Source organism: Microtus ochrogaster, chromosome 19, assembly GCF_000317375.1.
Source record: "Microtus ochrogaster isolate Prairie Vole_2 chromosome 19, MicOch1.0, whole genome shotgun sequence".
Taxonomy (NCBI): Eukaryota; Metazoa; Chordata; class Mammalia; order Rodentia; family Cricetidae; genus Microtus; species Microtus ochrogaster.
Genome location: NC_022021.1, coordinates 41418637 through 41435632, shown reverse-complemented (window position 1 = coordinate 41435632; position 16996 = coordinate 41418637). Strand labels below are relative to the sequence as shown.

Sequence of the window (16996 nt, the reverse complement as noted above, 5' to 3'; positions counted from 1 at the left end):
CTGACAAAAATGACACTATCACAGTGAAAAAGAAGTCCAACGTCTCCTTCACACTAAAGAAAAGCGAGCATTAAATTATGTCTAGTTTCTCCTCTACCTCACTCCCTCCTCCACCTAAGCACAGACAATGAGGACCAAACAGCTTCTGCTAGCACTATTCAGAGATCGAAATCATTACAATAACCATAATTCCAAAAACACTGGCAGCATTAAACATAAACTCCTATGGCACAGAAATTACTTTGAGTCCAAGAATTTCAATAGTATCATTATGTTAGTTCTCAAAGAAAACTATATGAAATTGAATTTGACACAAAAAAACTTATAAGCAATGGTCTCCATTTTCACTTTTTAAAAACTTGCTAACAGACAGAAAAGGGGATAATACATGTAGACCATTAATCTTGACGCAGGACAATATCTGTATTTCAATTTCAAAAAGTTATTATAGAATGAATTTCTTAAGATTATTTTTAATTTTTAAAACAATCTACTTTACATACCAATCCCAGTTCCCTCTCTCCCCCACTCCTCCCACCTTCTCCCCACCCCACCCCCCATTTGCTGGAAGCAGTGAGACCCCAGATCCTGAATTTCTTGTAATCCCCTGATCTGAGTGCCAACAGCTGCTCTGAGCTCGAGACCTTCAGGAGTTCCTGATGGCAGGAGAGTGGTTTCTGGTGGGTTTGGCTGGGGCATGGCTATCTCTATATAATCTGCCCCTGAACACAATAAAGGAGGCATTCTTGGGGAATTCAAGGATGACCCATGTTGCTGTCTCTGTCTGTGTGTGTCTGTGTATTTTAATCTCCAGCCCCTTGCCCGAAGCTCGAGAACTGGGTAATAGCGCACTGAGCCCAGACATGGGGGCACGGTGCGCGGCACCCATTCACTAATAAAGTCATTTGAGGCAGGATCAAGGTCCTCCCCCCTGTATCTAGGCTGAGCAGGGTATCCATCCACAGTGAATGGGCTCCAAAGAGTCAGTTCATGCACTAGAGATAAATACTGGTTCCACTACTTGGGGTCCCACAAACTTTATTTTTAATTATGTGTATATGTATGCTTCTGTATTTGAGTATGTGTGCATCTGTGTGCAGATGCCCTCCGAGTCCAGAAGAGGGCATCAGTCTTCATGAGACTGGAGTTATAGGCAGTCAGTCATGTGAGCTGACTGACCTAGATGCTAGGAACTGAAATCAGGCCCTCTCGAAGACCAGCATGCACTTCTAACGGCTGCACCATCTCTGCAGCTGAAAGGCGAATTGTAAATATTATTTTCATACTTATATTCCATATTACTTATAATACAGGTTTAATCCCATTTCATGATGGAAAAATGCACACGAAGGTTTTATATCTGCATTTCTCCACTGGAAGCAGGAAGTAGGAACCCTGCAACTTAGAAAGGTAAATTTCCATGAAGGCAAAAATCACCCTTAGGATGGACCCTAGAGGCAGAAATGGCTACATAAAATTCACAAAACCAGAAAAATTCAAATGAATGATAAAGAAGTTTTGATGGGGTACTGGCATGTCCTTTATTGAGGAAGGCAAGGGATCCTAAATGATTTCTTTGCATAAAAGAACACTCAGCAACAAGACACAATGTGTGGCTTCACAAGACGCAGGAGGGTGAGCCATCTCAAACTGCAGAGGACCTGTTTTTTTCTCTCTCAAGTTCCTAACTTGGCAAAACTTTAGAAAACACAACTTTTCAGAAATTAATAAGAGGCGCTCAAAGGTCAGGGAATATTCTTTGAAAGTTAAAAAAAAAAACCCACTACAGGGCCAGGCAATGGTGGCGCACGCCTTTAATCCCAGCACTCGGGAGGCAGAGGCAGGCGGATCTCTGTGACCAGCCTGGTCTACAGAGCTAGTTCCATGACAGGCTCCAAAGCCACAGAGAAACCCTGTCTCGAAAAACCAAAAATAAAATAAAATAAAATAAAAAAGAAAAAACGCACTACAAGTTGAGGGGCTTCTTTTTATGGGGGTGGAGTGCTGGGGATGGATACTAGGGCTCACGAAGGTTGGGCAAGCACACTGAGCTACCCCTGTTACTCCATGGAAGTGCAGGTGGAACTTACGTATATTTGATTCCTCTTGTACCGCTGGTATAAGTTGTACATGATGGAGCCTCCATGGAGCTCGTTCAGGGAGGCCATGTCGTCCACGCCCTCCTCATTCATGGGGTGCATCGCCGTCACCTTTTGGTGGGTGATTGTGCTCTGCTTGTAGGTGAACACCTGAGGGCAGGAACAAATTCACTGTTTAGTCTCCAGTAGATGACTCTGTGCAAGTGCCCAGACCGGGGAAACAATCTCAGTACAACAGTCTAAGTGTTAGAAGTGTATTTTTTTTTAATTTTTTTATGGCATCTATACATTTTCTAAGGAAGAAACTATTTTGACAGCTGCTGGAGTAAAGTTATAATCAATCATCCTTGGACTCACAGAAACTTTAAATTCATAATTCACTTTTTACACAGTTTTTTAATTGATATAAATCAGGGAACTCACATGAGCTGGAGAAACGGCTCAATGGTTACAAACACTTCTTGTGGAGGACCCAAGTTCAGAGCCCAGAACCCACACAGACACTTCTAACCAACCGTAACTCTTGTTCTAGGTGATCTGATGCCCTCTTCTGAACTCCAAGGGTACCAGGTGGGGCACATACACACAGGGAGGCAAAATACTCAATTAAAATAAAAACATAAATCTAAAACCCTTTTCTTTTCAAGACAAGGTTTCTTTGCATATCCCTGGCTATTCTGGAACTCACTCTGTAGATTAGATTGGCCGCAAACTCATAGGGATCTGCCTGCCTCTGCCTTCCAAGTGATGGGTGCCAACAGCGCCCACAAAACTTCTTTTTTTTAAAATGACCAGTTTTGTTTTGTTTCTTTAGACAGAAATGTGGCCTCCCTACAGTTTTACTCTGAATCACTTGGTAGCTTCAAAGTTTCACAGCAAAGTTCTTTGATTTAAGTTATATTGTTATACTGATTGTTAACCAAGTAAATATTCCCCCCATCTGCTACAAGACTGCCACAGTCACATCAATATTTAGAAAATGTAACCAGCATGGAATGTAACATGCATGTGTTCTTTGTTTATCGGATGATCCACCTTATACTTCCAGACAAAGGTAAGGAGTGATACATACATACATATATACATACACATACATACATATACATATATATTAGCATGTACGTCAAGCGACACTAAATACTTATGGCTCATTATTGGGATCAGCACATATTTCTGAAGCCACTTGGTGTTCTGTTAGTAAGTGACCACAGAATTAAACACAGAAAGCTATGCTCTGTTTGTTGACCAAGTTCAGACTGCTGTACATGTAAACGTACAAATAAAACGGATTTCCCCATGGAGTCAGAATCTTCAATTGTGCGTTCATAGTTTGGGTTTGGTTTTGCAGTACAGGGAATCAAACGCAAGGTCTGGCAAGTGCTCCTACCCCTCAGCTGCTTTCTCACCCCTACTAGCGTCTAGTTAATAGTTTTTAAGCCATGCAAGCTTCCTTTAAATAAAACAAAACTGCCAAAAGGTTCTTTGAAAAAGAATATAAATAGCATGAGGAACTCATAGCCTTCACACGTACACACGTGCATATGCCTGCACACAAAGCCCTTTCTGCCATGTCTGAAGAAGTTTTTGATTCAGGATTTTAAATTTAATATCAACCAGCTGTCTACACTGCAACAAATAGCACATTCCTACAAAAGGGAATGACACACTGAGAACTACAAAAATGCCAACCAAATGGTTTCGGTACAAATGGCATGTTTTATTTTTCTAGAGAAAAAATAAACTTCCATAGTGGTACTTAAGCCAGACCTACCACAAAAGTCGGTCCAAACCAGCCCTGAGAAACTTCCCCAGGCCAGCATAGAGACACACCCTTCCCTCCCAAGAAAGAACCACCCTCCCCAGATGCTGTTTGACAGACCTACCTCAGGTGGTGGAGGGGCTCACCCGGCCACCAAAACACCATGAGCTGGACAGAGACCTGGGGCTGCTGAGGGAGTGTGGGTGGGGTGAGTCACATCCAGCAAAACAGCTGTGTAGGTAATGGCACAAGAAACACATGCCTGAGTCAAAACCACCAAGGACATGGACGGGCAATGGATGTCGACTAGGCGCAAACTAGACAAGCCTTCTGACCTCTGCTAGCCTGCTTTCCTCCGGGATGCCAGTTCAAGCAGGTGTTCCCGAAACACCCCGGGAGGACAGCATACTCCACAGAGAGGGCTGAGGAGGTGAAGGCACAACTTGCCTAGCCTGGTCAACTCTTCTCAGCTGAGGAGCGGACTGGAAGGTCTTGTGTTGTCTTTCAGGAGGCCTTGTCTTCAGAACTTCAAGTCCCGAGAAACTGCTCCAGACTCTGTGGCCTCAGAACACCCCTGAGGTCAATACAAGTCACCTCCAAAGCTCTTTCAGGAAAGGGGACAGCCTCAAAGTCAGCACAACCAGTTCCCACCCCAGATCTCATACCCAACCAGCATCAGCTCCTGTCCAGTGCCAACACCATTTCCCTAAAGCTCGTCACTATGCGTGCGCTAAGCACCCATCCCAGAATCTGAAGACAGAACATCATTTAAATATTAAAATTTTGTGTTATATTGATTTTGCTTTCTAGAAATAATGTACTTTTTAATAGTCACAAATATGTATACTTATATACGTATTTATTGACTATATTTTCATGTCAAATATAAATATTTCCTTATCCTTTTTTTCCATTTTATTGGGAAAAGCAAGGCAATGCAGGAGCCCATATAAGAAAGAAGAGCTAGGCAGAATCTCAGGGAAAAGCAAAAACCAAAAACCAAAGTAAAAATCTAAAAAAAAACAAATGGTCTCAAATTATTCATAGAGCCCCTACCACTGCCTTCCTCATAATGCCAGCAGCCAGTGGCAGACAGAACACAGGCACATGCCCAGCCCAGGAGTGGGAAAATCAAGAGGATGTGAACTATTCTTTTTCATGACCTCAGGATAAGAGAATCACAGAGGGCCATAACTGTGATGGGACTAAAAGAAGCCGGGAATACATAGATCATTTGTTGAGGCAGAGTGTAGCAGATGCTTAAAGCCATGAGCATTTCCAAGGAAAGAAGTGGAGTGGTCCAGAATGTACCTTGGAGGGAAAGGTGAGGTTCACTGCCTATCAGGAAATGGATTATCACTGGTAAGGATCCTAGAATAGGATTGGCCACAGATCAGCCGGATAAACTTAGAAATTCAGAAAATCCTTTCAAAGATTTTCTTTTTCTGGTGTGTAAAGGCAGTGGGGACAGATCTCATACCCCACTCAAGTGAAGTCAACAAATTCACAAGGCTGATTGGCTGGTATGCAGTACCAGGTCTACGCGATGCAGAATCACCTATGGGACAGACCACTGTAAGGTTCTCATGTTATTTATTTCCACATGGTGAACCGCGGTGGGAAGACTCACTGTAAAGGGGAGGCACACACTCCCTGGGCTTGCGTTCTAGACTGCATAAGGAGAAAAGGATCTGGGAGGCAGAATTCATGTCTCTCTGCTTCCTGACGGCAGTTGCAGTATGACATCATGCTTCTTCCATTGTAACGTCCCTTCTGTGATGGACCTAACTACCCCAGTAGAGCAGGCCAAAAACAAACCCTCAACTCTTAAGTTGCTTCTTGAGAAAAGTAACTAATACAAATAAATATACAGTATCACTGATGTCTTCAAAGGCACAAGGGAGCAGAGAAAATATATACCATGACATGTAAAAGAGAGTTATTTCATGTCATACGTTTTGGGACAGCCTAACCAGTAGGCAAATATAAAAGAAACCCCCGTGGGGGTGAGGGACAGAGCCTACTCCTTGCATTGTGATGTCTGAATGCGTTGCTGGATCAGTAAACACCTGACTTAATTTGGGAGGATTTCAAAAGACCAGTGACTGACCCTCCATATCATTCAAGAAGTTCTTTACTGTGTGTGTGCATGCGTGTGGGTCCACATGCATGTGGGACATGAGAGGATGGCTTCAGTGTGTCTTCCACTCTTCCCTACCTTTCTTATATGTTCTTCCTCTCTAACCCTGGAGGTCAGCGATTGTCTAGACTAGCCAAGCAAGCCTTAGGATCTGTCTTGTCTGTCTGACCAGAGCGATGGAGTTACAGACACAAGTCACCATGTACAACCTTTCAGTGAGGGCCTGGGATCCAAACTCAGGTCCTCATGTTTATGCAACAGGCTGACTGAGCCATCTCTCAGGCCCATGGCATCTCTTGAACTATATCAGAAGCCATTTTAATATACATCAATGAACCAGGTATTGGTTTTTCAAGATTCTTTCTAAACATTAAGAAATTTTGTAAGTCAAAATGATATAGTCCTTTTTACAAGACCTTTCCTTCCAGAACTGTTTCTGAAAAGGAGGAGCACGATATAATAATCAGATAATTTTCTAAAAGAAGTCAGAAAAAAAACTGAGTTACATCCATAAAGCAAATACCATGGAGAAGCTGGTGAGACCAATAAACACAAAACAGGGTCAGCAATCAGCCAGAGAAAATGCTTGCTGCCGGGCTCGAGGACCTGATTGTGATCCTGGGGACTTCCATCTCTCTCGAGTACTGAACTACATTACTTAACATCCATAAAGGAAATTCCTAATCATTTTTAAGAGAATGTACCTGGCAAAGAATCAGCCATGAAGTATTATAAACCCTCCTTATTGCTTATACTGCCATGTAGGCCAGCTATTGGGAAAGGGAATGCATGCAGCCCCCTGTGGCCAGTCTCCTCACACTGAAGAATTGAGTGTGACGGAAAAGATTGCAGGGTGATAATGCTTTTCTTATTCCAGGACTATTCTAAAACAAACCCATGGTGCACCTGGACGCCACACCTACACACTACAATAATAAGTTTACCTTTTAAAAGCACGCATACTCCCCAGCAAGTTGGGCACTGATTCTAGATAAATGAAAACTTCTGCTTGCACAGAAAACTCACACATAAATGCTCACGACAGCTGTACTCATGATAGCCAAAGCTGCCAGCAGGCAGCAGTGGAATAAGCCTTGCTGTGCGATTCTACTTCTTTTATACTCTTGAAATGACAGCATTCGGCAGCACAAAGAGCAGAGTGGGCTTCCAGAGCTTAAGGAAGGACATAGCAGGGCAATGAGCTGACAGTAAAGGGCAGCTAAGGGGTTGCCGGGTAGATGTCTTGCCTCCGGGTCTCAGTGTCCTGCTGTGCCCAGTTACCAGGGTCAGTTCAGTTCTCCTCGGGGAGGAGACTGGACCCATGGCTCCTGGGAGCTTTCTCTGTAATTGCTTACAAACGAGTGTGGATGTACACTTACATCAAAAAAAAAGTTTAATTATAAAGAAGCTAAATCTGGTTGTGGTGGCACACACCCATAAACCCAGATCCCCAAAGGCCCAGTCAGAGCTCTTCGGCGCCCATGTGGACTTACTTACTCCTTTCTCAGGGATGACTCCTTTGCCCCACACCCCACTTCAGGCCAGAAACCTGATGACCTAAATCACTCAGCCTTACTAGCCACCATGTCTACCTTGCAAGCCTGGGGACAGAACTGAGCCTACCAGAACCCATCTGCTGCCCCACATATGTAAAATCCATCCATACATACGTCCATAGAGCCTTGTGCTGTGTTTTTAGTGGCATGTTCGCAACAGTTTAGCACCCCTGTTTCTCACAATGATCTAAGCGTATTTTCAGAGGCAGCATTGACTGGTATTGACCCACACAGAAGCCTCTAATATCTTTTCTCCTTTGAAACAGGGACTGCTTCAGTGCGAGCCAGAGGGACGTTGGCTGTACTGAACTCCACGGGAGCTTCGGTGGCTCAGCAGTGGTCACTTTCATTCCCAGTCTCTCCATAGTCTGTGACCCAGGGGTCATCAGAAGCCTGAACCCTGGTGTAAGAATAGAGTGTGGTCACAGAGGGGTCAGAGTCCTGGGTACCCCAGGAAGCAGGAAGTTTGAGTTGACCAAGTGATGACTCTAAGGAATGTAATCTGATGGCTACCATTCCCAGGCTGACGTTCCTCACAGACTGCTCCAGTGGTTTCCAAGTTAAAGCCTGAATTTCCTAAGGTGCCAGTCCATCACCAGCTAAAGCAAAGCAACCATCCCATTGAAATGGGACTTCGGACCTTCCTTTCCTGCCAGGCCCTGCCCTCCATCCCTGCCAGGTCCAACACCCAAACAAAAGCCTCATGTGACACTCACCACCCGAGAGTCATTTCTGACCTTTCTTTTCTCTGTCTGGTAATGGGGATAACAAGGCTTGCAGTTCAGGGGCAAAGGATGACAATCTAGGGCAGCCTAAAACACAGTGGGAAATGGGGCAGGATGAATGTGTGGTGGCCAGGGCAGTCAGGCCCTGGAGCTGGACCCATCCCTGGCTGGAATATGCGGGAACACCCTGGCTCTTCATCCAATGCCACACTGGTTACTTAGTAACTGCCTGCTAAAGGGAAGAATGCCAGCTGCCCATCACTGGCCGGCCCTGTGGTCATGTTATGAGGACTGGCATTTGATGTCCAAACCGGACTCCAGAGGCTGAGCTGTGGATCATTCTTCCGCCACTGCTTGCCTTGAACTGGGGAGCAGGGCAGAGGTGGAGGCTGGAGGATGACCTGGGGGTTAAGAGCACTTGATGCTCTTGCAGAGAGGACCCAGGCTCAGTTCTTGCTGTCCTCATTGGGTGGCTCACAGCCACCTGTAACTCTAGCTCCAGGTGACCTGATGCCCTCTTCTGGCCCCCATGGGCACCCACACACAGAGAGACACATAAATAAGTGAAATAGGTCAAAAAATTAAGACAGCCATGTGGTTGCTTGGTAATTAAGGGAAAAGGGTACATCTGAGCAGATTCCCCATAAGGCAGAGGTTTTGTTTTATTCTGTTGTTTTTTAATGAATTTATTTATTTTTATTTTATGAACATTGTTGTTTTGTCTGCATATGTGTCTATGTGACAGTGTCAGATCCCAAAAAGTTGGAGTTATATAGACAGGTGTGAGCTGCCATATTGGGTGCTAAGGACTGAATCCAGGACCTCTAGGAGAGGGACCAGTGCTCTTAATTGCTGAGCCATCTCTTTGTCCCAAGTCTGGAGTTTTAAACCAGTCAAAATCACTTTTCTGAATTCTACTTTAAATACTCTTGAAGTGGAATTCCCCTCTGTATGCTATGAATATGTTTTATTAAAAGCTGCTCCGGCCTATAGCAGAGCAGAATATAGCCAGGCTGGAAAAGATAGAGTAGGCAGAGTCAGAGAGATGCCATGCAACTGCCAAAGGAGACAGACACCAGAACAGAACCTATCTGGTAAGCCACAGTCTCATGCACAGAGGAATAGTAATGGGTTAATTTAAGATGTAAGAGTTAGTTAATAAGAAGCCTGAGCAAATAGGCCAAACAGTGCTGTAATTAATACAGTTTCTGTGTGATTATTCAGGTCTGGACATCCGGAAAAAAACAGAGCAGTCTCTGCCCATACACTCTGCTTTTTCTTAAGCTCCCTTGTCAAAGGGGCATGTTTCTAAGTGCAAGGCAAAGACAACTCGAGAGGTCTGTAAGAATCTAGAGGGAAAACAGAGTCAGATTGATTCCAGATTCTAGACAAAACCCACAAATCATTTTTGGCTGTTTTGTTTGTTAAAGTATGTACAGAGAGGGGCTGCAGGTTCACTTGGCTCAAACTCATGGCACAAAAACTAAAAGCTCGCAAGGCCAGAAACAAAGCAGAAGAACATGGAATTTGAGATGATTCCCTCTTTCCACAATATCCCCGTGAACTGGCCCTGCCCCACTGTCTAGGGCACCTATAGAAAGATCAAGAAAACACTACATGGACCCACAGAAAGGAGGAAGAAAGGGCAGTGGGGAGTGGTTAGGGGGCAGGGGGCCAAAGACCATTAAAGTGAAGTCCTCTTAAAAGAGAAGCATTTTTAATAACACAAGAAAAGTTAAGCCAGACATGATTGCACATGCCTTAATCCCAGCATTTGGGTGGAAGAAGCAGGTAGATTTCTGAGTTCGAGGCCAGTGTGGTCTACACTGAGAGTTCCAGGGGAGTCAAGGATACATAGAGAAACCCTGTCTCAGCAAACGAAAGCAACAGAAAGAAAAGTGAGCATCATGAGCTGAGACAGCTTTCTTGGTATCTGTAGCATGAGCAAAATCAGAGGGTTGAAGAGACTGTTCAAGAGTGTACTGGTCCACACCTGTACTCCCAGCACTCAAAGGCAGAGGCAGGTGGATCTCTGTGAGTTTGAGTCCAGCATGGTCTACAGAGTTTCAGGACAGCCAGAGCTACATAGACCCTGTCTCAAAAAGATTCTTCCCCTGGGCAGGAAACTGCTGTTTGAAAAGCCTTATGCAGTGGCGCACACCTTTAATCCTAGCAGTCAAGAGGCAGAGGCAGGCAATGTCTGTCCCTGTCTATAGAAACAAAGAGAGAAAACCCTTGTGCATTCTGTGTTGGGAATAGGGGTCAAAGACTAATAGCCGGGGAGCTGGAGAGATGGCTCAGAGGTTAAGAGCATTGCCTGCTCTTCCAAAGGTCCTGAGTTCAATTCCCAGCAACCACATGGTGGCTCACAGCCATCTGTAATGGGGTCTGGTGCCCTCTTCTGGCCTGCAGGCATACACACAGACAGAATATTGTATACATAAAATACAATATTTTTATATATAATATATATATATATATATATATATATATATATATATATATATATAAAAGACTAATAGCCGGAGTGTCCGGTGAGAGAACCTAGAGGAAACCTAAGTAAAGCCTCCCGCAGGGCTGAGGTTAAAAGGGATGAGAGTGGCTGTGCTTGTCGACATCATCCTTCTTTACGTACACAGCCTCCATCCCCACTGGCCTTCCTTCCTTCCGGATGGTACCTTTCCAGCCACACATCTTCACATTTGGGTTTTGTGATGAAAGGGTCAAATATAGTATAGAAGAGGAGTGTGCGCTCATTGGTCCACAGCCCCAGAGAGAGCCCCTCCTCCTCCCTCTCTGTTGCAAACACAGCTGGCTATCATACACCTGTTCTCCTGCTTCCCTGCTTCCCTTGTAACACCTGTCCGGGCAGTGTTCTGTCCCTGCTCCTCAGCCTTGCCCTGCGCTGCTCTATCTTTATCTCATCACAGAGGCAAAGACAAGACCAACACCAGCACCGCAGAGGCCACACACACACACACACACACACACACGAAAATGTGTCCAGGTGGAGATGAGGAAAAAATGTAATAACAAAACTGTACCAGAGGATGCGGCCACCACCACCATGCTCTGGAAGGAAGAGGAGACACTGCGTCACACTCAGAGCAGCCCGTTTCCTTGGGATTAGAAATAAAGTCTCAGCCACACTTGGTGGTACAGCCTACAATACCAGCATCAACGGCTGGGACGCTGAGCCAAACCTGCACTATGACAAGACTTTACCTCAGAAGCCAAAGCAAATGAAATGAAATTCTCTGTTTTCCTAATCTCTTGACAGTTGTGTATATGTCTTTGAAAACCATGTGGGTTGATACATGGTTTGTGGGAACATGCAAAGGTACAGATGCTTTGGAAAGCAGTTTGGCAGTTCTGAAAAAAAAAAAAAACCAAGCAGAGTTGCCATGACCTGGCAAGTCCACTTCAAGAACAGACACCCTGAACAAACATTCACATAAAAGAAACAGTCATTCCAAATTGTTTCCAAAAAGGTAGAAAAAACCTAACTGTGGCACAATGGAATGTCACTCAGCTGTGAAGAAGGACAGACTGACACCTGTCCTTTATACCATAGAATAATGAGCCCTGAAAACACTAAGAAACCTGGAGGAAGACACAGAGAAACTGCCATGTATTGTAAGATTCCAGGTGTCTGAAATGTCTCAACAGTGAATTCAGAGAAAGAAAGAACAGACAGGACTGCCAGGCTCCGGGGAAAGGACTGGGGACTGACTGCTCCACATAGTAAAAATGTCCTAACACTTGGGGTTGGGAAGATGGCTCAGAGGTTAAGAGCACACATTATTGTTGCAGAGGACCCAAATTCAGTTATCAGCATCCCTGTTGGGCAGCTCTCACCAACTGTAACTCCAGCTTCAGGGGCTTGGATGTCTTCTAGCTGCTTGCATGTGTGTGCATCCACACACAGACCTTTTTATTGTTGTTTTTTAAAGATTTATTATGTATACAACATTTGGCTTCCATGTATGCCTGAAGGCCAGAAGAGGGTACCAGGTCTCATTACAGATGATGGTGAGCCATCATGTGGTTGCTGGGAACTGAACTCAGGACCTCTGGAAGAGCACTCAGTGCTCTTAACCTCTGAGCCATCTTTCCAGCCCCGAGACCTAATTTTTTAAAGTTTTAGAAATTTTATAAAATTGCTTGTGCTGATGACTACATAACTCTGGAGATTAAAAACCCACTGGACTATAAATTCTAAGAGGCAAATTCTGTGAAATCGGCTTTATATCAAAGGAAAACTTAATTAAAGGGGGGCTGGAGAAAGGATAGGCAGTTAGAACAACAGAGACACAAGTGGGACTAAGCAAAAGACAAGCAGCCTTGTACAAATGAGAATGGAGAGGGTTAAATGCCGCTTCGACAATCTCCTGGCAGGTTTGCTACTCATCAGTGTAGACCAGCCCATGAGAGCCCATCTATCCAACCACTGATATTCTGCCCTGTGTTACAACAGAGGCAACACGGGGTCCCTTCTTTGCGAGGTGGGCCTCTTGAAAAGAATCATTATTTTTAGTACTCAGCCAGAAGTGTGGCTGCCACTGGCACACTATGACACATGAAGACATATGTGTCTTCAACACGGATGCTGAAAACATAAGTAGACGACAATAAGAGGCACGCTGTAAAGCCAGATCTTAAAATAATAGTCTTCACCAAGTGTCAAGTCAATATAGAGAGAGCAACTCAAAGTAAGGATCTAAATATTCAGATGCCACTGATATAATCCCAAAGACTACTTCAGACAAAGAGAACAGTCAATCTCCATCCATACTGAACTTACAGGTGAGTTCAATGCTGAAGCTGTTAAAATCCTATTTACTATATGGAAGAGCTGAGATAGTGTACAAATTATTTTGTGAGTTGAGCTAAGGCCATTAAAATAGATACAGCATTTCTGTACAAAGGTCAGAACACGTTACTAGCCAAGTGACAATTCTGTTAAGTAGGCTAAAATTCCATGGCAGGGTCTCTAGACTTTCAAAATCCTAAGCATCTTTTACTTAAGAACACCAAAATCTGTAGGCACAAATGTAATACCCTGTATATTATGCACGGCCATGCATCAAATAGCCAAGCTAGAGATAAACTTTCATTTGCAAATGTTTAACTTTTGCCGTTTCTCCCAGATGGAAAAGGCAGACCATCTCACAGGCTCCACAAACCATCAAATGAAACCGGCTTTACGGGCAGGACACCAATGACTAAGTCGGGCTCCTTAGGCAAAACTCAGTTCCATTTGAACTCTTAACAATGGAAGCTGATTTCTACGCCAACTTTTCTCATGCAGTTTCTCATTAATTAGCTTTGTCAGTGTGTCTAATATAAAGTCTACGGTCTTTGTAGGGCCTCATTAGCCCTGACTCCAGAGAGCTAGAGACTTGGAAGGTTTTTTTTTTTTTTTTTTTTTTAAACATACACTAGCTTAAGTTCCCCTCACTAGGGGACGGCCATGATCTTTTCTGCTGATCGATTCGGACAGTATGTGGTTACTAGACAAAAAGAACTCAATCATAGAGGCTCATATGAGACTAATTTTGGTGGCAGGAAAGGGAAGGAGTGGGCGTGGCGTTGCATTGCACGAGAAGCAGAAGAGCAGGTGGCCAGGGTGTTCTTGGCTTCACAGCATACAGTAAAGCCTTAAGACAAGTCGTTTCATAGAAAACCCTTTGTACATAATAGCACATATTAAACGGCATGCCCCTGGGCTTATCCGAGTTAAAATAACTGTAATTTCTGAGTCTTGTGACAGGGGTTAGGTCATCTCCTGGCCCAACTTTATTAAAAGCTCTTTTGTTCAGTGTGTTGACTCTGTACCCTGTACCAGGACTATGCACAGAGCCGAGGAGACAAATACATGAGAAGCAGTAAAGCGGACGCATCAGATGCAGGAACAGGGACAGGCAGGGATGACTCAAAGTGTCCACCACCATGAGGCAAAGCTCTGGACTCCTGGAAGACAGAAAGACTCTGCACAAGGTCTGTTGCTCCTTGTTCTTGGTTCCGGTTGCACCCTGTCACTAGGGGAAATGCCTGGCAAGTGACACCGCACTGCCAGACCTGTCCTTCCTGGACCTGCAAGCGGGGCAGGAGTACTGCCGCTTCCTGATTCGCAAAGCTGCCTGCCTGCAAGCGCTCACAAGCTCACAACACGTAGGCCTGAGGACTTCACATCATTGGCTGCCACCAAGATGAGACCGGCAGGCCACCGCTACCATCAAAACATGTCAAAGGGGCGTACCCCTGGGAACCCTGCTTTGCATTCAGATTCTGCTTGCCCTGTTTATATACCAGGTCACACAGACACCAACACACTACCCGACTGACCTGCCAGCCAGACGGGGCCACGCTCAGCTAACAATTCGGCACTGACCTTCTTCAGGTTCCTTCTTGAAGCCTGCAGCTCACCTCCCTTCACTTCCAAACCATGACTCAGTTGGATGTCTACGTGCACATAAATTATCTAGACATGCACAGAGACACATAACTAGGGCAACTGTGATCAGTATAGCTTGCCAAGTACCTGTGCTCCCTGGCAATCAGCCCTCTGAGAAGGTGCTATTCTTACATCATCTTTATGAATGAAATATGTGAGGGTCCAGCCAGTTTAAGTCACTTAAGGTGGCATATGTGGCAGGCAGAAATAAGGACAAGCAGCTATCGATGGGGGCACACCAACCTGAGGACCACTGGATTGCATCTGGCTGTTTTCCCATTTTTAAAACTGATCTTTATCTGCTGGGGTCCATAGGGTCCTGGTCATCTGTTTATTTATTTTGTGTGTTTACATGTCGCCTGTGTACATGCTCCCAAAGAGTCCAGGAGAGAGTGTTGGATCCTGGGAGTGGAATCCAGGAGGCTGTGAGCCATCTGGGGTGAGTTCTGGGACCTGGCACCCTCCACCACTCAGCCGTCTCCGCAGCCTCCCCACCACCCCCTGGCTTTCTCGGTCTAAATTATTAACTGATGCTGAGATGATCTCTCTGGCCTACCTATTACTAAAAGTCTAGTTAAAATCAAACAAGATTTTATAACTGCATTAAGGATTTGCAGAGCATATCAAGTACCAAGTCACGAGGCGAAGCAGTCATGGGAAATGGAAAGTTAATGCTTAACCAAGAAGCTTCTGGGTCCTCTAGAGTTTATTAATGGAATCAAATTGCTCTGTACGAGTTAACCTGGGAAGGTTGAGTGAGGACATCAACAAATACTATTATACAATTACATAAGCGCTTCAAACACTTAACCCGTGTCACTTCATTTTAATTTAGCCCAACAAATGCGAAGACACAGCACAAATCAGGAAGTGGGCAAGGATGGGGACTCCCCACTCAGCAAATCGGCTGCTGGCTAACTACTTCCGGCTCACTTTCCCCCCACTGTCCCCCAAATAAACCTGGAGAATCCTCCACTCTCCCATCCACTGCCCTCCAAAGATCTCCAGAGTGCTTCTCTCTAATCATAATACAAGAAAATCATTCTCTTTCAGGCATTTTCCTTTTTCTGAACCAGGAGCTCACCATTTTTCACCTAGTCAAGCAACAAACCCAGCTATCCTCCTGTCTCCACACACCACAGCAGCAGGGTCACAGGGGCCCTACCACAGGCAGCCATACTAACTGTTCCCCTTTGTGTCAGGGATCTGAACATGGGCTGTCCTGTTTGTATAGCAAGGGCTCTACCCACTGAACCATCCTCCCCCTACCCCATTTTCCTTTCTGAGCACCATGTAGGCACAATCTAGTATTCAACCTTCAATTCTCCTGCCTCAGCCTCCCCAGTACTGAGATTACAGGGGTCTACAACCACACTTGACATTCCAAACATGTTACCCACTTCTTTTCTTTCTTTGAATTAGGTCTTTGTCCAGGGCAGATATACATGATCAATTGGTTTCAAGAGTTTTGTCTTGTTTTTAAGATTGTAATATATATATATCTCAACATGTATGTCTGTGCCCCACATGTGTGCAAGTACCCATGGAAGCCAGAAGAGGGTGTTAGATCACCTGGAGCTGAAGTTACAGGGAGTTGGGAGCTGCCTGATGTGGGTGCTACAAATTGAACTTGGGTTTTCTGCAAGAACAGCAAGTGCTCTTTCCTGCTGAGCCATCTCTCCATGCTGGGTTAGGATTGTTTCACAGAAACCAAAGTAAAATGTGTATTTGACTGTTGGGTCTATGCCAGACACTAACACAGATTTTCTGGGAACTTTAGTCAAGTAAGCAAGCCAGAGATCAATATCCTGAGTAAAGATGAAACTATGATGTAAAATTTATTCCTTTTCCATCGCCCAAGAATGTATCGACCTAGCCGCCTTCGTTCCTTACGGTCATAAACACACACACACACAAAAAAATGTGTGGCTATAAAAGTAATTGTGGTTCAAAGATGAGAATACCTTTTAAATGGAGTAAGAAAACTTACTCGTCTTAACTTTTGATGACTTAAATTCATCTACCAGAACTTAACATCTGGCTGCTGTTTTGAAAAGCAGGGGGTGTCCTTGTAATATCCTAGAATATAAAACTGGTGTCTCGTTTGTGTGCAAGCACTCATTCGAGTCTCACCTTGTGGATTATTTTTTTTTGCCTTTAAGGTTATATAGCCACTAAACTGAAATGGTGAAAGTTTCTCAGCTTTAAGAGTAGAAGTTATAGCGTGCAATGAATCAAATAACTCATTGTTATTTTGTAT

General features: G+C 44.5%; 1 protein-coding gene across 1 annotated transcript in view; it reads right to left on the bottom strand.

Moving 5' to 3' along the window:
* The window catches only part of LOC113457158 (unconventional myosin-X-like), a 136687-nt gene that overhangs the window by 43799 nt on the left and 75892 nt on the right, over positions 1-16996 (bottom strand). Inside the window, exon 3 of the mRNA XM_026783711.1 lies at positions 2091-2249. Coding sequence (XP_026639512.1) covers positions 2091-2249 — 159 coding nt within the window. The remainder of the gene's footprint in view (positions 1-2090; positions 2250-16996) is intronic.